The sequence below is a fragment of the Crinia signifera genome, chromosome 3 (assembly GCF_055691185.1).
Source record: "Crinia signifera chromosome 3, ASM5569118v1, whole genome shotgun sequence".
Taxonomy (NCBI): Eukaryota; Metazoa; Chordata; class Amphibia; order Anura; family Myobatrachidae; genus Crinia; species Crinia signifera.
In genome coordinates this window covers 141683070-141710751 of record NC_139219.1, presented here as the reverse complement: position 1 = coordinate 141710751, position 27682 = coordinate 141683070, and the positions used below count along the sequence as shown (strand labels likewise).

At 45.4% G+C, this 27682-nt stretch overlaps 1 protein-coding gene across 1 annotated transcript in view; it reads right to left on the bottom strand.

Annotated features, from left to right (window-relative positions):
• The window catches only part of MAP7 (microtubule associated protein 7), a 181561-nt gene extending 154722 nt beyond the window's left edge, over window positions 1-26839 (bottom strand). Inside the window, exon 1 of the mRNA XM_083176626.1 lies at window positions 26625-26839. Within this exon, the coding sequence (XP_083032752.1) occupies window positions 26625-26736 (112 nt within the window). The 5' untranslated portion in view covers window positions 26737-26839. The remainder of the gene's footprint in view (window positions 1-26624) is intronic.
• Window positions 26840-27682: the final 843 nt, after the last annotated feature.

Sequence of the window (27682 nt, the reverse complement as noted above, 5' to 3'; positions counted from 1 at the left end):
GGATTAAAACAGATAATGGGGGAAATTTACTAAAGGAAATTTGTAAAAAATAGGTGTATTTGTATCCAGAAATACACTTATTTTTTACATTTACTATCCCGAAAATACGGCAATTTGTATTCGTATTGATGTGCTATCAATACGAATTGCCGTATTTTCGGGATAGTAAATGTCAAAAATAAGTGTATTTCTGGATACAAATACACCTATTTTTTACAAATTTCCTTTAGTAAATTTCACCCAATGACTCCAGTCTGGGCAAGCAGTCCATTAAAGTCCTCCCCCCTCCATAGCAGAAGAGGCACAGTCTCACTCCCTTTTTCCGCCACCGATTTCTTCAGAAAGATACCTTTATATGACTTAACATTCCAGTACTCAAGTGAGTGCGGTATGCATTGAGTATTTTGCCTTTCCTGAATCTAATCACGCTTATTTTATAAGAGAAGAAACCCACTGACCATATACATCCATATGTGTTTTCATTTCATATGTTCCCCACAGTTGTCTCAACTGTGACCAACAATATCCTTTTTGGGGGGGGGGGGGGGGGGGGGGGGGGGAATTTATGAACAGGAGGGGAATATTATTATTTTTACATATATAAATAATTGTGTGTTCAAAAAAGGGAGCACCCATATTATGTCTATCAAAAACATCTGTTCTATCAATTTGAAAAGAGCTCGGAGGGTAGATCTCAGTATATTCAGATAGTCTGATCCCCAAGTGAAGCGCTACATTATTCTTTTAGAAATCACTTTTCCTAGATCGATCTATAGTGTCTAGATAGCCCGTCAATAGGTCTACATGCAATAAAGTCACAGGGGTCAAAAGGTAGACATATGACCAGGTTGACATGATTGTTTCATTATTTTTTTATTTTAAACTGGCTTGTTCTTACTTCACCATTCATGTTAGCATAGGGGGATAATACAATAGTGTGCTGAATGTAGTGAGGCCCGAGCCCAAAGCATGGCGAGCAAAGTGTTGCACTAATTGGGATCCATGTGGACAGGGACACCAAACAAATGTGAAAAATGCAAAATCTACCTTTTCATGCGTCTAGCTTTTTTAGGTCGACCTTTTAGCCCATGTCGACAGTTTAGAGTCAAACTATTGACTGTCTATCTAATAATACACATCCACACACAGTAACCCTCACCTCTTGCGCACATCTGTCATTGTCCATCTGGCATCACCCTGACTGATGCTGGGAGGAATTGGGCTAAGCAATGTCACACCTCCTCCCACCATCACTGAGGACAGAGAGACCTGACAGCAGATGTGCCTGCAGCAGGAGAACACTGCTACAAGAAGAAAAGCCATGTTCTACTGGAGGAAAAATCTGTTTGTATGGCAGACAGCATAAGTGGATACTGGGTCCCGCAGCAGCCAACACCTCTCTCTCTCTATATATATATATATATATATATATATATATATATATATATATATATATATATATATATATATATATATATATATATATATATATATATATATATATATATATATATATATATATATATATATATATATATACACACACACACACACATATACATACTACTATTAAGTATATACATTAGGCAGGGACAGAGCAGTGGTAGAAAGGTGGAACGGAGTCCTTACTAGTGCTACATAATTTGATCAGAATTATTGTAAACAAAACAATACCTTTATTTTATTAAGGTGTAACAGTAAAAGGAGCAATTGAAGAGTTCTATAGAGAATAAGCTTTTAAAACTAATTTTAGTGGACTATTAAGGGACTATCAACAGGAAGACTTATAAAAGGGCAGAAGTTTTTGACAGACCAGGTCGTGCTATTGTTGAGAATCCTTTATCACAGAAACATCACACAGCCCCAAGTGAGTGCTGTATATGGCAACTGCCCATTAGCCCAGAAAGACTGGAAATTGAACATATGGCATCTCCCTGAGCTTACATGCAACACATACGCAGTGTGTCCATGAATGGGAGCACTATGCACTTATATCAGCAACTATATTATTTATTTATTTATTTATTAACAGTTTCTTATATAGTGCAGCAGATTCCGTTGCACTTTACAATAGTAGCCCGTGATAAAACAAACTGGGTAACAACTAGAGATGTGCAGACTCGGATGCCAGAGATCCAAGCCCCCAACGAACGTCATCATTCCGAGCCCGGTTCCGAGCAGCTCTCGGAGATTCCCGCCTGACTCGGGTCCGTCCGCGTGGTCAGAACGTCATCTCCCGGCGCCGGATTTCGCATGGCTTTAAATAGCGGCTGCTGCGCCCGCCATCTTCACTCCAGTCTAGTAGTGGGTTGGGAGAGGATGTGTTGGTGCTGCTGCTGGGGCTTAAACTTGAGCTTGACCGCAATATTTTTTATTCGCTAGTGCTGTCTCTCAGTGCTGCTGTGTAGTCTAACTGTGTACTTGTGGTAATACTGTCTCCTCTGTGCGGTCTACCTCTGGTGTGCTGTGCTGTAATTATTTTATTTGCTGGGGCTGTCTCCCTCAGTTCTGCTCTGTACTCTGTTCTCCTCTCTGCTTAGGGTGGGCTCTCCCTAGCATGGAGGACAGTCTAACTGTGTACTTGTAGTACCACTGTCTCCTCTGTGCTGGGGCCTACCTCTGGTGCTGTGCTGTAATATATATTATATAAATAATAATTATATATATATATATATATATATATATATATATATATATATATATATAGTCCACTGGTGCTGCCTGCACTGAATCTGCCAGTATTATTTAGTTACTCAGTCCACTGTTGCCACTGGCAGTGCTACTGCCTACCTAGTGTACCTACCTAGTACATACTAGGCTGCTATAGCTAATTTAATTAAAAAATAATACTTGTGCTGTGTGGGACTGTAAAAAATAATTCCATGCTGCTGGTGCACTGACATGTGCCACTGAGTGCCACTGCCAAGCAGTACCTAATAATAAAATTAATTATTATAAATTCTGCTGGTGCACTGCATAAAGCTACTGGTGGTGTGTAATATAACTACCTTTTGTGGTGACCACTGGCAGTGCTACTGCCTGCCTGCCTGCCTGCCTACCTACCTAGTAGTTTATTTTCTCTACCTACTAGGCTGCTATATTATTAATACTTAATTGAATTATATATAGTCCACTGGTGCTGCCTGCACTGAATACTGTGAATAGAGGTTGCCAGTAGTATTTACTCAGTCCACTGTTGCCACTGGCAGTGTTACTGCCTAAGTGTACCTACCTAGTAGTACAACTACATACTAGGCTGCTATATATATTTAAATTAAAAAATAATACTTACTGCTGTGTGGGACTGTAAAAAATAAGGTACTTATGTAATATCTGGGCTCCCGTTTTTCTTATGAGACCGCGTCTGCTCGCCACGCTTCGGGCACGGTGGCTCGCTGTGCTCGCCACACTATATAAAATCAACTCCATGCGTAGTTGGATAGTAATGGTATGAAAAAATGGGGTGCATTTAACATGGGAGCCCAGATAATACATAAGTACCAAAAATAATTCGATGCTGCTGGTGCACTGATGTGCAACTGAGTGCCACTGCCAAGCAGTACCTAATAATAAAATTAATTATTATAAATTCTGCTGGTGCACTGCATAAAGCTACTGGTGGTGTGTAATATAACTACCTTTTGTGGTGACCACTGGCAGTGCTACTGCCTGCCTGCCTACCTACCTAGTAGTTTATTTTCTCTACCTACTAGGCTGCTATATTACTAATACTTAATTGAATTATATATAGTCCACTGGTGCTGCCTGCACTGAATACTGTGAATAGAGGTTGCCAGTAGTATTTACTCAGTCCACTACTGCCACTGGCAGTGTTACTGCCTAAGTGTACCTACCTAGTAGTACAACTACATACTAGGCTGCTATATATATTTAAATTAAAAAATAATACTTACTGCTGTGTGGGACTGTAAAAAATAAGGTACTTATGTAATATCTGGGCTCCCGTTTTTCTTATGAGACCGCGTCTGCTCGCCACGCTTCGGGCACGGTGGCTCGCTGTGCTCGCCACACTATATAAAAACAACTCCATGCGTTATTGGATAGTAATGGTATGAAAAAATGGGGTGCATTTAACATGGGAACCCAGATAATACATAAGTACCAAAAATAATTCAATGCTGCTGGTGCACCGACGTGTGCCACTGCCAAAAGGTACCTAATAATAAAATGAATTATTATAAATTCTGCTGGTGCACATACTAGTATTGCTGACGTATCTACCTGTCTGGTGCCTAGTACTGCCGTATCTACCGCTGCAGTGCCACTCTTACATGAGCCACGTGTTTGTGCCGCACACTTGTGTGGCTTAGCATAGTTATCCAGCTACCTTGGTGCAACCTTTTGCCCTAAAAACAATATTGTGAGGTGCGAGGTGTTCAGAATAGACTGGAAATTAGTAGAAATTAATGTTATTGAGGTTAATATAGCGTAGGAGCAAAAAAAAAAAAAAAAATCAGAACCCAAAACCCCAAAAATCCAAACACAAAACACTTAGGAGGTGTTTTGCCAAAACCCATTAGAACCCAAAACCTCAAGGTAATCAGAACCCAAAACCAGAAAAGTGGCCGGTGCACATCCCTAGTAACAACAGACAGACTTGGAGGTAGGAGAGCCCTGCTGCAAGCTTACTATATGCACCACGGTGCAGCTAACGTGATGTGTGTGCATGTGCATGTGCATAGACATTACATACAACACGAGGGAAGACACATCTGTATTTCTCTTTTTATTTAATTTACAAGAGGGAAAGCGTTTTTTTTTTTTTTCAAAGCTGAGCTAGTTCAGCTGCTAAACTAGAACCCAGACTACTGGAATAGTGACCCACTCTGGTTATATGATCATCATGCAATAAAATGCATAATACAAGAATTTCTCACACATGTGAATGTTCTTTGTTAATCTTTAAACTTTATAAATGCAGCTACACAAAACAGATAAAACTTTCAAAATATATTATTTTCAGGAGTCAAAGACTACAGGAAACATATCTGATGCCTGATGTGTGTTATTGCAAGGATCTCCATCCAAATGGAGTATGTGATGCATTACCTGAGGAAGTAGTCAATGAAATGCTTAGCACTTGGTTTTCCCCCCAATGATAATCACTGCATGATATTTCTGTAACACCATTTTTGTTAAATAGAAATGTCCAATTATCGGAATCTTTTTATTATTGGAGTACACTTCCTATCACAGGATTTAACTCTGAACTAAACAAATAAACCTTTTTTGCTTAAACAAATTGACATACTATCAGTGGTGTAGCTTGGTTTGGGGCTCCCCCCCGCCGTTAATGGGGGGGCGCCTCCCCGCCGGCCTCCCCACCCCGGCCACCGGTGCCCCCCCCCCCCCCCCATCGCCGCAGGCTTACCTGTCTGCGCATCCCGGCTCCCCTCCTGGCTTCAATTAATAATTCTATGCAGACGGACCACGATAAAATGGCCGCCCCCATACCGCAGACAGTTTCAGAGAACTGTCTGCTTTATGGGGCGGCGATTTTATCGTGGTCCGTCTCCATAGAATTGAAGCCAGGAGGGGAGCCGGGATGCACATATAGGCAAGCCTGCGGGGGATGGGGGGCGGGGGCATTACTATAGCACCGCAGCCCCCCGGCGCCCCCACATGCACAGCGCCCCCCCGCGGGGGCTGCGGTGCTATAGTTACGCCACTGCATACTATTATACCCCTTTCACACTGCAGCTCTTAACCGGTATATTGCCGATTTTTTTAGCCTGTTAAAACGGTTAGAGCTGCAGTGTGAAAGCGCCAGTCTGCATTTACCGGTTACAAATAACCGGTATTTGCAAACGGGTAAAAAGCAGAGTCCTACACGGTTCAGAGACGTTTTTCATGCAGTGTGAATGGCTCTGAACCGGTATAAAGGACAGTAGCTATGAGCGCAGTGCATATGTAATGAGCAGATCATTTCATATGTAATGAGCGGCTCATTCATAGGCACTGCGCTAATACCATATGCGCATATGTAATGAGCATCTCATTACATATGCACTGCGCTCTCATAGATACTGTCTGTCCTGCTTTTACACTGCAAACCTGCTGGAGACCCGGTATTTATGTGCGGTGTGAAAGGAATTTAAAACGAATTTAAACGGATTTAAAATACCGTTTTAAAATACCGGGTCTCAAACGTTTAGGCAATGTGAAAGCAGCATTAATCGGTTCTAATTCGGAAAACCAACTGGATTTCAAATGAAGGTCCTAGAGATATGACTGCCAGTTACAGACTTGCACTGAGCTTACCTTAGTACTGGTATGATAGATAGATAGATATACAGAAAAAATGGAGACAGTCACCGGACTTGCTTGGAGCTTAATTTATTCTCACCAGTTTTTTAGTGCATTATAGTGGGTACAGGTCGACGTTTCGGTCCAGTGCAGGATTCTTCAAGACCCCCTTCCTGGTCTCTCCAGAGCAGGAAGGGGGTCTTGAAGAAGGTCCTGCACTGGACCGAAACGTCGACCTGTACCCACTATAATGCACTAAAAAACTGGTGAGAATAAATTAAGTTACAAGCAAGTCCGGTGAGTGTCTCCATTTTTTCTGCATGTACTTGGAAGTACCTAAAGTTCTTGGGACTTTCTGGATGATGGCACCCCGGCAGATGTTTATATATATATATATATATATATATATATATATATATATATATATATATATATATATATATATATATATATATATATATATATATATATATATATATATATATATATATATATATATATATATATATATATATAGGGGAGATCTAAAGAGTGAAGTGGACAAGTTGCCATAGCAACCAGAGGTGGATGGGAATGCAGCCAGATACAAACAACCATGATCTCACTCTAGCTTGTAATGGAAAAGAATTATATGCGCAAAATAATTGCATACACAGGGGAAAAAATTTATACAAATAATGATTGAACGTTAATTAGTAAATAATGGTGGAATTGTAGATTTATAGCAAAGTGCAGCTCTAATTAAGGTTGGTAACTTATTATGCCAGATGCCCTAAGCTTCAAATGTGATAAAATGAAGAGTGATGAACAGCCAATCAGCTCCTAACTTCCATTTCCCAGACTGCATTTGAAATCAGGAGCTGATTGGTTGGTTGTTTATCACTCTCCATTTCATCTAGTTTGAAGCTTAGGGACTTATTCTGGTTCACTCTTAGAGGCAAATTCCTTCTCAAATGGACAAAACCCATGTGCACTGCAGGTGGGGAAGATGTAACATGAACAGAGAGTTAGATTTGGGTGTGGTTTTTCTTCAAAGTGAGATCTATACTGCGGTGTAAAAATAAAGCAGTCAGTATTTCCCTGCATAGAAATAAAATAATATCCCTTTCACACAGAAAATGAAATACCCGTGTGAAGCAGTTCCACCCGGGAGTTTCATTAAATACATGGGTCCTTTTCTGTGTGAAAGGGCACACCCATGTTGTAAATCCCATGTCTCCGACCCTGGAATTGACCAGGGTCGAGGACAGTTGGATTTATGACCCGTGTTGACCCTTTCGCATAGAAGAAATGGTACTTGTGAGTTATCCGGGCGCCCGATTTTTGGTCGTATGCGCATCGCGTCGCATCGCATGGCATCGTATGTTAACCAAATGGCATGCGATGCGACGCGACGAGATGACCACCCGAACCCGATTTTACATCGGGTACTATGTAAAGTGATCACGTCGCATCGCATGTTAACCACATGGCATGCGATGCGATACGATGCGATACCACCCGATTTTTGCAGTGTAAAACCCCTAAGAAAGTGTCCCAAAAAGTGACACAATGTCAGTCCCATCCCCATTGTTAACACCACTCCACTATCAACGTGAACCCGAAGCGTGGCGAGCGCAGCGAGCCCGCGAGGGGCGGCGGTACGCGTCCTACGACCTTTTCATGCCCTACTATCCACTAGGGCGTGGAGTGAGAATATAATAGTGTGGCGAGCGCAGCGAGCCACCGAGCCCGAAGCGTGGCGAGCGCAGCGAGCCCCGCGAGGGGACACGGATACCTTCACAGGTAAGCGCGTCCCTTCGCGGGCTTCACAGGTGTCCATGGCGACGTGGACACCTGTGAAGCCCACGAAGGGACGCGCTTACCTGTGAAGGTATCCGTGTCCCCTCGCGGGGCTCGCTGCGCTCGCCACGCTTCGGGCTCGGTGGCTCGCTGCGCTCGCCACACTATTATATTCTCACTCCACGCCCTAGTGGATAGTAGGGCATGAAAAGGTCGTAGGACGCGTACCGCCGCCCCTCGCGGGCTCGCTGCGCTCGCCACGCTTCGGGTTCACGTTGATAGTGGAGTGGCTGTGAGCATCCAATATCATTCATCCATATCATGCATATCTGACACATTAAGGACAACTGAATTAAAGGTAATAACTGTGTAATTAACATAAGAATGAAATAAATTAGAATAACAAATAATCATAAAGCACACAATAATCTCAATCAACATCATGATTTATCAACTAACGTGAGCGCATGCAGAATACGCTCAAATGCATTGTCTCTCGCCAGGCATTTTCGCCACACGAACTCCTGCATATAGGAATCTAGATGATGGCGTGCTGTTCCCCGCTGGCGTTTGTTGCGCCATTTTGCACACCCCCAAAGTCGCTCAATGTTCTGTGTGTGTGCACCAGTCTCTGGGTCGACGAAGTTGAAGCGGTGATTTACCCGCAAGTGGCTGTAACCAGCCCGCTCCAGTTCACTGGTTTGGTAGGCACGCCAGCAATCACTTACAATGGTGCTGCCAGGTGCCACGTGCTGCACAATTGCACCAATGAGAGTGGGTGCATCTCTTTTCGGAACTGCAACCATAAAACAGTCCCCTGTCTCCCGGCACACTCCTCCGAACACCCACTGCTGTGGGAGTACTCTGCCAACATTGGCCTTGCGTTTCACAAAGAGGGTTTCATCAACCTCCACCATTTTCCCTGGGCCTCCAATCTGCTGCTGTGGCTGTGCCATTAAATCACATTGGCAGGCCTCCCGCATCAGGGCATTGTAGAAAATGGTGCTTTTATTGCACAGTTTCAAATTTTTGGCACAGAATTCAATTGATGTCAGTTCATCACACCAGCACCAGATAAAGCGCAGGATCGTCATGAAGGGGAGCCTGCACCCAGGATAGAATAGGGAGGCCCGCAGACTCTGCTTTTTGCTGCAGCTTTTAATATAGCAGCGCCATTTGCGCTCTTTCAGGGACAGGCGCATAGGGTGGCCATTTGGGCATGTGGCAGTCAATGGGAGCAGCCCTTTCTCCTGCAGGAATGTGACTGTCTCTTCCTCTGTTTTTGGGAGGCTGAAGATGCCATCAACCACAGCCATTTTGGCAATAATAGTGTAAGGGGTGAAATGGGGCAGGTGTAAAGGGCCAAATGGGGCAATATTGGGGTAAATGTCCAATAATTCACCTCAGTAATATGCAACAATGCTGAAAATCAATTTCTCTCACTCAAACACTTGCTCTCTCCTCTGGAAACTACCTCACAATGATTTTCTGCCAGATGTGCCAGAGGGCGGGTTTAAAAATGGGCGGGAAGTGTAAACATCGCGTCGCGTCGCATCGCATCCCATTGTATACCATACAATAAGCATACGATGCGACGAGATACGACGCGATGGAAAATCGCGTCGCATCGCGTCGTATCGTATGCTTATTATAATGGCATGCGATGACCACATCGGGCGCCCGGATAACTCACAAGTACCGAAGAAATACCCGTGTTATTCATCAAATTACCGGGTAGAATTTTTCAATTGGAAAAAATGGGATATAGACAAACTTGCGCAATGAAATACTTGAAGTTTTACGTTCAGACTCCTCCTTCTACGACACAGAAGTTCTCTCAAGCGGATATTGGTTATCAGACCATAGTGAGTCGTGAAAAAAGGAAAATAAATAAACAATGATTAAAATACAAATACTGTGTGTGTGTCCCTTAATATAAACCCCCAAATGGGTGGTATATTCAATGTGAGGATGAATTTTGTTCCACAAGGCGTACCGAAACTCACGTTGGATTTAGATGGTATTCCTCTTATAAAGGTTGGCCCCAGGGAACTCAATTTCTCAACACATGTGGACGTTTTATTCTATGTATAGTGACGAAGTGTTTTCACGTGCTCAGAAAAAAAACATAAAAAATAGTGTCTAGGACTATAATGTGACCTTATATTCTTTTTTCTTTTAAGAAAGTGGGCAGCTGAGCAAAAATGATGAGTTTTGACAGCGTACCTCACTTACGTTCAAATAAAAACATATATAAAGGTTTATTTTTTTGTTGAAAAGAAGGGCGTACCCCTATTCACGATGTTATCTGGGGTTTTCAAACCTATCAAGGTTTCTTTATATATGCTTCTCCTTAGTGCAGATTAGATAATTTGGTGATTCTATAAGTCAACTGTGCCCCTATAGACCCGATAGCTCCAATATTCCGAAGTACATGAAACAAGAGATTTCCCAATTTAATTGGATATAGCAGGATTTTAATTTCCACAGGGGGTTAAACCACCATATAGAATGGCGTACCTTACTCACCTCTTTTGGTAGAGGGCAAATGCCCATAGCGGTTTCTTTTCCAATATGTTAAATACTGCTGAGTAGTATCACCACATAGAGCCAGGGAACCAGTTTGATAAAAAGGTATTTCCACAAAGTTTAATCCATAAAAGATTCTTTACACGTGTCCCATAGACAAATTATGGGGGAAAGAACCACAGACTCCAAACAAATTGTTCAACAAAAAACAAAAAGACTATTTAAAACATGAATAAAAACGATACATACATCCAAAAAGTGTGGCTGTTCACTCTCCTCTGACAGGATCTACGCGTTTCGGTCAGAATGACCTTTATCAAGACATCTTTATATTAAGAGACACACACAGTATGGGTGTGGTATAACTCACCGACAGTCGGGATCCCGACAGTCATTATCCCGACATCGGGATCCCGACTGCCTGGCCTCAGACAGCGTGGCCAGCGCAACAAAGCCCCTTGCGGGCTCGCTGCGCTCGCCACGCTGCGGGCACGGTGGCGAGCTACGCTCGCCACCTATTCTATTCTCCCTCTATGGGGGTCGTGGACCCCCACGAGGGAAAATAGCCGCCGGCCGTCCGTCGGGGATTTAACAGTCGGGATCCCGACGTCGGGTTAATGAATGTCGGGACCCCGTCCGGCACCCCACAGTATTTGTATTTTAATCATTGTTTATTTCACACAGTTTCCCTTAGACACACTGCGCCTAGGGTGGCCAATCCTGGGATCGGGATCGGCGGGATCCCGGGATTTGGCGCCCAAAACACCGGGATTCCAATCATGGGATTTCGGGATTAGACTGCTCATGCGCAGTCTAATGCCGGGCAGCGTCTGAGCACAGGCTCAGACTCTGCCCGGCTTCTCCCATACCCGGAGAGCACTGCGCAGCGTGACCTCTCAGCGTGACATCAGAGGTCACGCTGCGCAGGAAGGCTGAGATCACGCCCGCCCACAGCAAGCGACACTGCTGAGTCCGCAGTCCCGCTCCCCCATGGCTCCCGGACTACGGCTTCTCCCATACCCGGAGAGCACTGCGCAGCGTGACCTCTCAGCGTGACATCAGAGGTCACGCTGCGCAGGAAGGCTGAGATCACGCCCGCCCACAGCAAGCAACACTGCATAGTCCGCAGTCCCGCTCCCCCATGGCTCCCGGACTACGAAGGCACACTCCAGCCCGCCCACCTAGCCAGCAAACAACAACCCGGGGTCTTGGCAGTATGAAACTGCCCACCCACCCAGCAACCCGGCCACAAAAGTAAGCAAATGCGGGGCGGCCAGGGTGGTTTTTTTATTAGGAAAGCCAATCCCGGGATCCCGGGAATCCTGGGATTGAGCATTTTTCAATCCCGAATCCCGGGATTGAAAAAATGCCCCGGGATTGGCTTCCCTAACTGCGCCATTACTCATTGTGCCACACACCGTGATGCCTGTTACATAGTATGCCACATAAGTGCCACTTACCTACATATTCATTGCTAGGAGCTTCATGCTCAGTGCCACAGCGGAGGTAAAAGCTCGGTGCCAAAGAGGCGCAAAATGCTCAGTGCCAAGGAGGCGCAAAATGCTCAGTGCCAAAGAGGCGCAAAATGCTCAGTGCCAAGGAGGCGCAAAATGCTCAGTGCCAAGGAGGCGCAAAATGCTCAGTGCCAAGGAGGCGCAAAATGCTCAGTGCCAAGGAGGCGCAAAATGCTCAGTGCCAGTCTATTCTCAACACCTCACAATATTGTTTTTAGGCCAAAAGGTTGCACCAAGGTAGATGGAGGACTATGATAAGCGACACAAGTGTGCGGCACAAACACTGGACTGATACAGCACACTTATCACCCATACTTGCCTACCTGACAAAATGCTCTGTTCCTGGACTTCCCTGGTAATGTATGATTGCCATCACCTGTGGGGAGCTAGGTAAAGGTGTTTCACCACAGGTGATGGCAATCATACATTGCCAGGGAAGCACAGGAACAGAGCATTTTCTCCCGCATGGAGAGGGTCAGGTAGGAAAGTATGTCATCACCCCTGAACTGATACAGCACACTTGGAAGCACCCCATGAATTATACGGCAGACTTGGCTCACCACAGGAATTATTTGGCAGACTTCGCTCACCCCTGGACTGATACGGCACACTTAGCATCACCCATGGACTGATACGGCACACTTAGCATCACCCCTGGACTGATACGGCACACTTCGCATCACCCCTGGACTAATACAGCATACTTGGAAGCACCCCATGAATTATACGGAAGACTTGGCTCACCCCAGGAATTATATGGCACAGATGGTGGCACCCCTGACCTGATACAGCACACATGAAATTATATGGCACAGATGGTGGAACCCCTGGACTGATACAGCACACATGGAATTATACGCCACACATGGTGACACTACTGCAGTAAAAATAATTAACTTTTTTATTCTTTTAATATAAAAGGGCAGCACCCCTGGATTAATACGGCAGACTTAGCAGCACCCCATGAGTTATAAAGCACACTTGGCTCACCCCTGGAATGATACGGAACCCCTGGACCGATACCGAACACATGGGGGCAACCCTGGACTGTTATGGGAGGCATGGGGGCACCCATGTAATTATATGGCACACATGCGGACACCCCTGGACTGACACGACACACTTAGCATCACCCCAGGACTGATACAGCACACTTGGCAGCACCCCATGAATTATACAGCAGACTTGTCAGCAGCAGCAACCCATGAATTATATGACACACTTGGCTCACCCCAGAAAATATGCGTCACACATGCGGGCACCCCTGACCTGATACAGCACACATGGAATTATTCAAAATAGAGAATGAACCATAGGCAGGGCCAAAGCTGCTGTACGTGGAATGTGTAAATCTCCCACAATAGCGTATCAGAAAGAGATATGGATGTACAGTGCTAGGTTTATACTGAAGGAATGTACACTACCACAAATAATTTTTTATATAAATTTAATAAATCATGTTAAAATACAATTAATGAGAATTCATAATACAATGAATATGTGCTGAATATTAAAAACACAATGTTGTAGACAAGGGTATAAAAGTAAAAAGCTCCACAAAAATAATTGCACCAATAAGTAATAGTTACCAGTTGTACTGGAAGATTTAGGGGGGGGGGGAGGGGCTTGTTATTATTGCTGCATAGATTGTCCAATCCGGATAATTTCCCAATAGATCCAGGTTGTTCAGAGCAAGTTCATATGAGGCAGTCCTTTTGGTATATGCATACCTTGCATGACACTGCTTGTAGCTGCTGAACCAAAAGGGGGGGGGGTCCTGGAGGTAAACAATTGACTGGTCCGGAATAAAGTGCGGAGTTTGGTGCAGTCTGATGTGCAAAGGAGCAAATTGGGGTGCAGTGGAGATGGTGCTCAACGCGTTTCAACGCTAACTCACGTCTTCATCAGGAGCTGAAATATAGAGTCTATCCAGGGACCCTGTATTTATACCCTGGAATGATTGTTCTTATGGTTGCAGGTGTGGGAATGCATTGTTTGATTTAAAAACATTTTAAAATTAAAATCACAATACATAAACTTCACATACGTGGTAGGTATGCACAGGAGGATTGTAAACAATCATTTTTATAAAAAAAAAAAACCCGTAGAAAACAGGTTTAGAAAGATCAGTTCAGATGTCACATGACTCCATCATGTAATCGAACCGGATCATGTGATCATGAAAGTGCTTAATCATAAATTAGTGGGGTATAATCATAAACCCTAAGTAAGGCTGATTAAATATATGTACTGGTGGAACATATGTCAGTGAAGAAAAAGCAGTGGGTAGCGCTCTTTGTAGCGCGATGTGCTATACATATAAAATGTGATAAACTTATTCCAATGGCCTTGGTTGGCGGAAGTGACGAGCTGTAGGATACATCATGGAGGAGTAAGGAATGGCGGAAGTTGGTTGTTTGTATCGCTCTGATTGGCGGAAGTGACGCCAGTTGCATAGTGATAGGTGTTGGTGTTTGGAATGTGGGCGGCGATGTTATGCCACTTGTGGAATAGTATGATTGGCATAGATAGTGTATTCCCGCCGGACATGACGAATTTGGATGGCGGAAGTCTGGATCGATCAACATATTGGTTGGTATTCTCATTTCTATTAAAGATGTATAGTTTAATACTCACAATAATGAGAATCAGAACAGATGAAGTGGTAGTGTACATTCCTTCAGTATAAACCTAGCACTGTACATCCATATCTCTTTCTGATACACATGGAATTATACGGCACAGATAGCAACACCCCTGGACTGATACGGCACACATGTAATTATACGGCAGACATGGCAACATTCCTGCAGTAAAAAAACTAAAATGTTTAATCTTTTAATTAAAATAAGGAGCAGCACACCTGGAATTATATGATATGGGACACATGCGGGCATCCCTGGACTTATATGGGACACATGCGGACACCCCTGGTCTGATACGGGACACATTGGGGCCCCCCTGGAATTACGTGGAACACATGCGGGCACCCCTGGACTGATATGGGGCACATGTGGGCACCCCTGGACTGATATGGGGCACCCATAGAATTATACAGCACACATGGGGGCACACCTGGACTGATACGGGACAAATGGGGGAACCCATATAATTATACGACACACATGGGGGCACCCCTGAACTGAAGCAGGACACATGTGGGCACCCCTGGACTCATATAGGACACATGTGCGCACCCCTGAACTGATGCGGGACACATGTGGGCACCCCTGGACTGATATGGGACACTGGGCAGCACAGCTGGACTGTAACTGGGCAGCCCTGCAGTAATAATAAGAGCCCCTTATCCCCCACAGCAGTCCCATATAGCAGCCCCCCTAGTAGTGCCACAGAATAGTACCTTTAGTAGTTCCCCCTTAGATTATTCCACAGTATTTCTCCCTTAGTAGTTATTCCCTGGCTGCTCAGTAGTTCCCCCTTAGTAGTTGGACCCTGGCAGCTCAGTAGTTCCCCCTTTAATTTGTCCCCCCTCCAGCAGCCCCTTTAGTCCTTTAGTTCCCCCTTTAGTGTGTCAAACTTGCAGCCCCCATGAGTCCCCCTCCACTGCAGACAGCACGGGCACATCCATGCTGTCTGACATTCACTTGCCGAATGAAGAACGAGAATCCGACGCGGGATGATGACGTTTTGGACTCGGAAAGATGGCGGGAACCGGCAAACTCCTCGGATCCGGCCTTCGTATAAGGTAAGTTCGGATCTCTAAGAATTGAAGACACTACCCATAAAAATGTGCTCAGTTTCCTCCCTCTGACTGTCAAGATCAATGAACATAACAAATAAAGCTCAATATAATAATAAAATAAGGTTTAGAATAGGTCATCTGGCTAGCAGGGATTGAAAAGCTGAGGCAGTGCCCTTGGCAAGTGCAACCCTGGTCATCCCCTAATAGAGCACTATCTGGAGACAGCTTGCATTCTGATTGTTTATATAGGGTGGTATTGAATTGTTTGAGCCTGTCCCCACACCAATAGATTCTGCAGACAGGCACGCTAACATAAATTCATCTCACTAGTCCCAGAATTGGCAAGTTGAAATGCGTGAAAAGTCACCCATTTCTGCGCTCAAATGGGACTTTTCCTTTTGCACCCATTTGTTTGGTCGGTTTAGACACTATACATGCCTAAACTCCACCAAAGTGAGTACAATATGCGCAAACGAAAAACATCAATTAATATAGCCCAGTGATCTTCTGGCACTTTAGATGGGAGATCGGGTAAGATCATACAATTAAATACTGCTCATAGTGTCAACCAAGATTGCACTTTTCTCAAAGAATTGGATGAGCAACATGCAAATGTTTATTTTGAGTAGAAACACCTACCGTATATACTCGATTATAAGTCGACCTGAGTATAAGCTGAGGCACCTAATTTAACCCCCAAAAACTGGGAAAAGGAGAGAGGGTGAGATTGATGGGGAGAGGATTAGATGGAGCGGAGGAAAGTGGTAAAGATGCCAGAGCCAGTAGTAGTACACACCAACAGCAAAATAGATAGCAGCACACATAATGATTGGAGGCTGGCCGCGCTGGAGCAGGAGGACTAGCAGTACAGCAGGACCCACCACAAGAGACAGCATGACACAGCCCACTGACTGACAGCAGCCAGCAGCTGCAATCTGATGTCTGCACACCGGCAACGTTCCCTGCGGCTGACAGTGACAGCTGACAGTCACTACAATGCGTGTGCTTCCAGGCCACTCAGTCTGCCCACCTCACCCTCCCCTGCTGGTGGAACACTGCTGGCATCTGTGGTTCCACCCCCCCCCCCCCCACTCTGTGGGACCTGCGCTGCTGCGGAGTACCTGAAGTGTGCTGGGGCCTGTGGTGCTGCAGCGCCATGCTAGACTCCGTCCCTCCCGAAACCGCCCTGGTCTGCTCTCCTTCTCCTCTCACGGTGGCTGCAGGTGGTCATGGCCGCGGCTTCCTCCTTGTGCTGCTGTGTGACCCAGAGGTGGACTGTGCGCTCCTGGATGCGGCTGCTGGGCTGCGCCGGAGTACTTGTCAGTGTGAGTGACAGCCTGCACACATGCCGGGTCCCACCTCCATCTGGCAGCTCCATCCTCCCGTCTCCACCACAGTGTGACCCTCACTCGAATATAAGCCGAGGGGGGCTTTTTCAGCACACAAAAATGTGCTCAAAAACTTGGCTTATATTTGAGTATATACGGTATTCTAGCATTCAAGAGAAGGAGTAGCACACATTTCACCCTAGTCTAAAAGCAGTATTGGGGCCAGTTTAAATTTATTTTGCCATAATATAGACAATGCCTAGAACATTATACACAAAACATTGTGACAGGTCTTCATGAAACATAATGTAGGAGTTGTTATGGACGTGTGTACTCAGTGCATCTGTCATGAGACAGCCAAGCTGGTAGAAAATAAGTGCATGTTTAACTTGTTTAGAACGTACAAGGTTAAGAATTAGGAGGGTTTATTGTTAAGTCTACAGGTCTGTATGCCACACCCAGATCCACCCTGTCTTTGGAAGATGCCAAGACAGTTCAGCACTCCCCTTCAGACACAGAGGACAGAAAACACTGGGCTGGAGCCACACCTGTATCCTGCAATCTCCTATTACATCCAATGATGCTTACAGAAACTTGAATACTCATTTTTCTGACAATGATTAAGCAACTGAACACCTAAGCATTCATTTCAACAACAGCAGCATTTCTACAGAGCAATGTGATTAAATAAAAAAACCTTATCTGAAGATAAAAACTGTAGAGTATCTTACGCAGACTGGCAAAGACATAGCTAGTGTAAAACAGTATTTCCCAACTACAACTCCTGTCCTGAGGGACCCCTAATGCAGGTTACACACTTGGGGCGGGATGTATTAAAATACATCGCCGCCCTTCGCGCCCCCCCGCCACGATGCCGCCGCATATGTACTAACATATGCGGCTGGCATCGCGATGCGGTGACGGAGGCCCCCCGCGATACCTGGAATGTGGTGCGCGGGGGGTCTCCGTCACCTCCCAGCCGGTTCCTGCATCCCTCACGCCGGGGACAGCTAAGCAAGCTGTCCCCGGCGCTTCCTCCTCCCCCCTGCAGCCGGAAGGACTGCAGCCGGCGTCACTAGGGGGGGGGGGGAAGGTGTTACCTTCCGGGTCCAGGAGGACCTGGACCAGGTAACAGAGGGAGGGAGAGAGGGGGGTCGGCGGGTTTTACTGCGGAGGCGTCGGGCGGCGAAAAGAAGCCCATAGGCTTCTATAGGGTATCGCCACCCAAAGGTGGCGATACCCTACACTGCGGTGACGTGGCGTTCGGGTTTTAGTACATAGGAAAATGCGGTAAAACGGGGGTTTTACCGCATTTTCCCTTTAGTACATCTTGCCCTTGGGGTCAGACGTACGTGCCAGTAATCTATATATTATTGCCTTATGAATGTCATTGGTGACCGTAATATATAGAATGCTGGCACATGCCAGCAATCTATATATTACTTGCTTATGAAACTCATTGGTGCCAGTAATATACTGGCTTATGAAACTCATTGGTGCCAGCAATGTATATATTACTGGCTTATGAAACTCATTGGTGACCAGTGGTAACGGTAATATATACATTGCTGGCACGTAACAGCAATGTATATATTACTGGCTTAAGAATCTCATTGGTGCCGGTAATATGTACATTGCTGGCATATGCCAGCAATGTATATATTACCGGCTTAAAAAGGAAAACATTGGTGGATAGTGGTGCTCCGTGTGGAGCAGGACAGAGGGAGCCGGGGTCAGCGTGTCAGTGTGGCCGGGCGGCAGAGCTGGGACCCAGGAGGACAAGCACCGGGACAAGCACGGCGGACGGCAGGGGGGGAGGGCTCTGCAGCATCCAGCCACAGCAGCCTGACAGAGAAGGCGACGACTCTGAGCGGGGCAGTGCGGACCAATCCTGCAGGGTGAGTATGAAAAGCGGGGGGGAGGCAATGGGGTGAGGGAAGGCAGCGGGGCGGTCGGCCGGGCTGAAAGTGACTAATCTTTCAGCCCGGCGGCGTACACACACAGCTAGAGATGAGCCGTTCACGAACGAAGCGGGTCTTTTGGATGGATCCCAAAAAAGACTGAGTGAGCCGCCGATCCTAAAAAGGTGAACCGTCGTTTTTTTACTTTCAGTTTTGTTTTTCATTACAATGCATTTGCCTGATCTCAGCACTGCTACCTGTGGCAGCTGAGATGTTTTAACTCTGGAGACTGAGTTCAGTGCTGCTTCTGCAAGTAAAAGAAAGAATAACAAGGCTGCTGCTGCTAGGGATGGCCATCGGTGCAGACGCCATCGATGGCGATTCTGCACCCAGCCATCAATCAGTGTTTGACTCGGTCATGTATATTCTTATTTGTTCAGCTCACAGTTTAAAAAAAAAAAAAAAAGGCAAAAAAATGATTGTAAAACAAATTATGCTTCGTTATTATCAAATTACCCCTTCTTTCAAAGTGAACCGTTCATTAGTGTAAAAGATCCGTCTCTTTTCACAGACTGATCTGCCGGATCGCTAGTGACCCGTTTTGCCCATCTCTACACACAGCGATGATGGATGGAAAACCAGCTGAAAATCGCCTAGTGTGTATGGGCCTTTAGCCGACCCATAAAGATATTCAGCGGCCACTGGAGTGGCAGTAATGCTAGTTAGACACCGGCAACCAATCGGCAGGTCCATAGTCGATGGACACATGGTCAGCAGGACCTTTAAGGATTTCTTGGTGCTGGTCCACTTGGATCACACTTTACTATCCAAGTGGACATAGAGTTAGAGTGTGCCAAGGATAGCATGGCAAGTGTAGCAAGCCATGTAAGGGGACACTGTGCACATATACAGTGTACCCGGGAACCCCAGTGAAATTCGGCACCAAAAAGTCCTGAAAAAGTCCTGTCGATTAAGGTCCCGCTGATCAGCCGTCATGTCTAACTAGCAGTACTGCCACTCTAGTGGCCGCTGACTATATTCACATTTAACTAAGCCGGGTTGACTAAGGGTGGTTGACTATATCATGGTCGATCCAAATCCTGTCGACCTGCTATACCACAACTGCTTTACAGATCTCTTCAGTATCACATGCAAAATTACATTTGCTCCCATCCAGTACCAGATTTGTATTCCATCCAAGCAACTAGTTGGATGGTTGGAGGAAAGTTGGTCTGATGTGTGGCCACCATTACACTGATCACATACACACACATACACAATAACATTTAAGATGTTACTGGTTATCTTTAAGCACTGTATTTTAATTCACTTACGCTGGTTCACTATTTTCACATAGTCACATTATATTTCCCCTGACTTTTTTGAAAGGCATTTATCAAATTGTTAACTTAATTTTTTTTATATGTGCCACTAAAGTACAGTATGTCATTCTTGATGGCTCTGTCTTCCCTCAGGTCCAATCTCTTTCTCAATTCTGTCAGTTCCAGCTATGCAACATCGCTCAAATCAGGTTGTTCATCAACCAAAGGGCAACTAAACTTATTATCCACTCACTTCTCAATTCACAGCTAGACTATTTCAATATTTTCCTCACTGGCCACCCACACTCTCAGATCGCTCCCCTCCAATATGTTTCCAATGCCACAGCTCCACTTCTGCCACACCCCTTCTCACTTGACTGGTCCCTACATCTCCAACCTCATATCCCTACATATTCTCTACCACCCTCTCCAGTTGGCCAATGACCTTTTACCCTCCTCTACCCTATGGGTCACTTAACCCCATGCGAAATCAAAGATTTTGCCTGCGCGGCCTTACCAACTGCTTCTCTAACTGAAATTGTCTCCCTTGATTTATTAGACACTCCCAACCTCCCTCTAGATCAGTGGTAGCCAACCCTAGCCCTCGAGAGCTACCAACAGTTCCCATTTTCCAGACAACCTAGCTGCTGCACAGCTGCACTGACACATTTTAAAAGATACACAGATGGAGCTAATTAACTCACTTGTGATTCTGTGAGGAGACCTGCAAAACATGCACTGTTGGTAGCTCTCGAGGACTAGGGTTGGCTACCCCAGCTCTAGATTGTAAGCTCCTTGGAGCAGGGCCCTCTTTTCTCCCTTCAATTACAGCTTATCACACTCTCCCTTGTAATTATATATCTCTCCCACATGGACAACTCCTCTGCTTCTCTACATCTCAGCTGTATTGTGTATGAAAATTGTGGGGCTAATTATTACCTGTGCTCTGTTGTCAGTTACTGTAAATGTTAAGTTCTGCATACCCTGGATTTGTATAATGTTTGGCAATCAGCATAGCTGTGAACCACTTGTGGTGCTTCATTATTATTATTATAATAATAACAACAAAGTATGTCTTATTGAAGTTATTAGTGTACTCTTTCAATCTGTGTGTGCCACTTCTAGGAATACTCTCTTTACTTTGATACCTGTTAACTTTATCTCTGAGTGCACCTTCACATATAAATATCTGATATTATCCTTAAAAAACATAACATCAGGGAAGGATTACCCGTTCCTTTTTGTGCTATAATAGCATTGCATCGCATGCACAACGCATACACAATGATGCTATTTTAGCACAAAAAGTACCGGGTAATCGGTACTTGTATGGGCACCTTAAGGGGTATATTTAATTAAGTGCTGTTTTTTTGACTAGTGGAAAAAAGGTAACTTTTTTCGGTTTTAGGTCAAATCTTGATTAGACCTATTCAATCAAAATGCAGATTCTTCATCTAGTCGAAAAAATGGTATGTTCGGAAAACATATGGAGGCATTTTTTAATCATTATTCAACAATGTCAATTTGACAAAAATAAATAAAGAATTGTCAAAAAAATTAAAAAAAGACTAATAAAACATGCGAAAATATCAACAATTGAATACTATAGTAAAAACTCCTAGATGGTTAATAAAAACCTAGGTTGACTGAACAGGCAAGGCAATTTTGTCTAGATCTTAAGCAGCCCATACACGCTGCGATGTGGGCTGTGCGTTATGTGCTTTGAGGTGCGCGCTCCCGCGGCACCTCATCGCACAGTACAAAAAGTATGTGCTTGCACATAGTTTTCATCACATTGCATCGCATTGCATGCACAACGCATGCACAGGCAATGCAATCTGTGCTTGTTAAGCACGGAACGCACGCACGTATCACAGCGTGTATGGCCAGTTATAGAATATCATTACTTAGACAAATTCGCTAAAGGTCCTCATACACATTGCGATTAGCAACGTGAAATGCGACGTGATGTGTTGCACACTCCTGGGGAATCGCATCACACAGTTCTAAAAGTATGTACTGCACATTTATCGTAATGTGTATGGGCACTCAAAATCTCTAGTGCATCTAGCCAAATTCTCCTGTGCACCTAACCAAGGGATGCAGTCAATTTGCCGGCGGTCGGGATCCCGACACTGGAATCCCGAAACTTTCTCCCTCCGTGGGTGTCCACGACACCCATAGAGGGAGAATAAAATAGCGCGCCGAGCGTAGCGAGGCACCGGGCCCGCTGCGTGGCGAGCGCAGCGAGCCCGCAAGGGGGGGGCGCTCCATGTCCCCCCCATGTCGGGATTCCGACCGCCGGCATTACATATCGGATCCCCTAACCAAAATTGCTTAGGCAAAATTGGCCATTAGCCAATATCTCACTGTGTGTACGGGGCTTGATCCACTGTGAAGTCTCTGCTACCCTGAGCTTAGCCAGCAAAGAAAAACAAATCTAAAACAATGGGGTCAATGCAATACTCAGCACTGTAAAAACTGCCGGGAGGAAGTCCCTGAAGCTATTCAAATCAGTGCGCTGCATGACGAGAATGACGATACTCACAGGCATTTAGTAGCAAGAACTGAAATTTTAGACTTATTTGCTCCCTACGATGCTGTTTGTGCCACCCTAGTTTTGTCAGATTTCTGCCCGTACCCCTGCAGAAATTCACTATTCGGACTTAGCAGTGTGCACTGTTATTGAATAGAGTCCAATGTATCAAAACTTCCCCAGGTACCCTGGTTTCCCTTCATTTACAAAGCATAATATTATGCATGATTGGCAATTACCCCATAACAATATAAAATGCTTCTTATTCAAACAGCACACAGTGTGAAGGAAATGTTTCCAAGTTTGATTCACCACTCCTGCACCCTATTGTCTAGCATCAGACAGGGACTTAAAAGATGTTATGCCATGGTCACTTTGCACCACTTAATGTGTTTACTTTCCTTGTGTTTATGTGTACAGGCTGGCAAGCAGCACTTCTCACAGGGAACTTCACTGAATGTCAGTAAAGGCACATACACACTAGTCGATTTTTGTCATTTGAGCTGCTTTCAGCGCAACACAGCTAAAGTTGCATACACACTGAGCGATTTTTGACCGTCTGAGCAATTTTCGCAGCGGTGGACAATAACAGTACACTATAGAAAGTCATCCACCCCATTACTCATCTGCTAATGAATGGTGGTGGCCGACGATTATGCGTGAGCGCGCATCAGCACTCATCGCCAGGCCATACACACTGGGTGGCTTTTCAGCTCAAACAGTCAAAATCACCCTGTTTGACAGGATGAGTGAACATCTTTCCATAACTAACTATGGAAAGTTGTTCACCCTGTGAAAATCACTCACCGTCTACGCAATGAGTGATTTTCTGGCCAGCGATGTGCATTGCATCACTGCCCATAAATGCTGGGCAAAAATTCCCAGTGTGTATGGCCCTTAAGGCCGGTTTCACACACTCCGGCTCCTGCCGGACGGTGAAATCCCGCACGACCTGGGAGCGTGCCACACACAGTACTTTATCATGGAGGGGATGGCCACAGCCCGGCAGCCGTCCCTTCCAGTGGCGGGATCCGGCTGCAGCCGTGCGGCCGGGCCGTGGCCGTCCCGTGTGAATGGACACAATAGTGTCCATTCACAACTAATGTGTGCTGCACGGCTCCCTGGCCGTGCCGGATTTCACCGTCCGGCAGGAGCCGGAGTGTGTGAAACCGGCCTTAGACTGAAGCTACCATTGCCACCTAGCTTGGCTGTACAGTTAACATCCCCCACTCAATCTTATAAATAGTATTTTGGTTTTCTGTAAATTTCGGCAATGGCACCCTAAGCGGCACAGAGTTATGCTCCAAGTACTCTGAGGTTGCAAATGAATATCAGCAAGTACGAGGTACTGTGACACAGTGCCATGCACTTACTTACACCCAAAATAAACATTGTAGGGAAAAGCTATTACAGTCAAGAAATTACATTCCAAGCAAGTCATACATAAGATTATGGACAATACTGGAGTCAAATTAATTGTAAACATTTTAATTTCATATTTAAGGGCATGCGTTATTATTAATGGCAGCAATGTCATGATTCAGTAGCGTAAGTTTATCCCAGTTGCTCGGAGGCAAGATAAGTATTGGTGCCCCCCAAAATAGTTAAATCAGTAAGGTGTCTGTCTCCAGTATGGTCATGGGATCTAATACAGGGTGTGACACTTGCAAAAATGCTGTTAGAAGGGGGAGTCAGCAACATTAGCAATATCAACTGCTTTAAATTAACTGTTTCAAACTTGAAGGGGAGGAGAGGTGCCCCCCTGGGTGCAGGAGCCCGGCGGCAGATGACTCCATTGCCTCCCAGAGTTCTGCCTCTCATGATTATTGCCAACCTGTATCACAATGTACTAACTTTAACTCAGAGACAGTGGGAGAGAGAACCTGCATGTTACTTACTCTGCATATTGGAAGAGTATTTCTCCTCCCGACAACCTGACACTGTTCTGATTGCTTACATATAAGGGGATATCCCATTAGTTTCATCAAATTACCTCAGCTAATGGATTCCACAGGGACTATCCACTCAGTCCCAATAGCTGGCACTTTTTGGGAAATATACTTCAGAAGGCTAAAGGGCCAGATGTACTAAGCTTGAAAAGTGATAAAATGGAGAGTGATAAACCACCAGCCAATCGGCTACTACCTTCCATGTCACAGGCTGTATTTGAAAAATGACAGGTATGAGCTGATTGGTTGTTTATCACCCTCCATTTTATCACTTTTAATACATCTCGTCCAAAGGCACGCAAGGCATAATCCCTAATAATCAAAGCTGCAATAACACATGTTTAGCTAAAAAAAAAAAACAGTAATTTTTGGTACTTGTTTCCTAGCAGGACGCCACCGATTTTAATTGTATGAAATCGGGTCGATCGCATCGCATGCGACGCGACCGACCCGATTTTTACATTGGAACCGATGTTAAATGGTCCCTGAGACCCGATTTTACATTGGCCCCAATGTTAAATGCCCCCCAGACCCCATTTTTCATTGTATGCCCCCCCATTGTTAATGACGATCAACGGCAACGCGAAGCGTGGTGAGTGCAGCGAGCCCGCGAAGGGCGGTGGTACGCGTCCTCCGACCTTTTCATACCCCCACTATCCACGTCGGCGTGGAGTTGATTTAATATATAGTGTGGCGGGTCGGTCGTGACGGTCATGTCGCATTGCATGCCATTATAATGGAATGTGATGCGACCGATTTTCAAAGTGCGTTAAAAACTTCTTTAAAGCCCGAAAATCGGGTCAGTCGGGTCCCATCGCATACCTTAAGTTAAGGTATGCGATGGGACCCGACGGGCGCCGTGCTAGGAAACAAGTACCTAATTTTTCAGCCAATAAAAAAATGGCGGTAATTGTGTAGTTTCACGGCGCCAGCATGACGCCGTGCGTCTGAGTCCCCTTGCGGTGCTCGGTTCGCTCGCCCACGCTGCGGGCTCGGTGGCTCGCTACGCTTGCCACGCTATCTAAAATCAACTCCATGCCAACATGGATAGTGGGGGTATGAACTCTCCATGTTGGCATGGAGTTAAGTTAGTTTGTGGCAAGCGTAGAACCCGGAAGTTGCCATGCTGGCACCGTGAAACTACACAAGTACCAAAATGGCTGTAACATAACAGTGCGATAATGATCATGGAGTTCAAATTGCGACAATACTCATTTTTAATCAGCCAAAAAAAACTATTGCAGCTAAATGGAGAACCCCATAGTGGTTACTGATTTGAATAAACAGTAAGATCATGCTTGTTGTAGATGAGGTCAGGATGAAAAAAAAAACTAGGACACATCTTTAATATCTGGGAGTGCCTCCAGAAATGAGGGATGAGGATAAGATACAATACAAGGACCTGTCAGCACGAGACACCTGTAACATATTTATTCTACCAGCAGGTGAGCGTCGTGAGCCACCCCTACAGGAGCCTGACACATCCTGTGCACAGCACTCACATCCCATGTCATATCCTGGTATTACAGCAGCAAATCACCACAAACCCTCTATTGTGCATTCTATCACATTCAGTACATTCTATCACATTCTATCATACTGTAAAAACAGCAATAGTCACAATGGCTTTATCCTATGACAGTCACTACAGTAGCAGCTGCGTATCTAGCAAAGGTATATGATAACTGACCCCATAACATGTCTATCACATGAGCACAGGTGTGGTGTCCGTCTCTCCCTACCAAGTAACGTGTGCAGAGGGACAAGGCAAGCTACCTAAGCCTTCATGCTACCTGTGTGCGCACTGGCTGCTTCGCCTGCGGGTTGTGGGCTCATCGTGACGGTCTCTCCGTCTGACTTTACGCGGTCCCCTCGCTCCTCTTGCATTTGGTGTCTCTCCGCCATGTCTAGGCTGACGTCACCCAGGAGTGCTTGCACCTCCCTGCCCGGGACTCCCCGGTCACCGCCAGCGCTGCACAGGTGAGTTCCACACCAGGGATTGGGAATTCATGTAGCGCAGCGCCTCCTGTAGTTTTAGAAGCGGAACTGCAGTGCAAGGAGAGAGAGCCCTGTAACATAACGTCACCACAAATTGTTACACTACAGTTGCGCTAGTAATTCCTGTTTTCAAAGCTGAAAATCCTGTATGAGCCTTAGGTGATGCATGAAAAAGTATATACTGTATCATAATTTTCCCTGCAGACTGCAGCAGAAAGACACAATCACATTTTACATTTAAAATCCAGAACCCTTGTGGCGCTGTATAAATAAACGCTAATAATACTGTAATCCAGGGGACCTCAAACTATTTTGCTCTGGGACCCCATCAGACAATAAAAATAAGGTACTTGTGTATTATCACGGCGCCCAATTTAATGTAAATCGCATATGATATCGAATACTATTTTGCGGCCGATTTGATCCGCGATGCGATTTAGCAGGTGATTTGCGTCTGATTTTCAGCCGATTTTTTTGAGGATTTTCGGCCATTTCCTGCAGATTTGCATGCTATTCCATCCTTGCACACCCCCACTATCCAAGTCAGCCCGAAGCGTGGCGAGCGGATGCGGTACGCATCCTCCCGACCTGTTCATACCCCTACTATTCACGTCGGCGTGGAGTTTATAAAGCGAGGTGAGCGCAGCGAGCCACCGAGCCTGAAGCGTGGCAAGGGGACGTGTAAAACAATCCCAAAGCGTGGCGCGCGCAGGACATGCATAGCGCAGCAGCATTGTAGACGCTCAAAACGATTGGCGTAAAGCTGCCCATACACGGCCCGATGCCGGGCTGTGCGTTCCTTGCTTTGAGGTGCGCGCTCCCGCGGCACCTCATCGCACAGTACAAAAAGCAT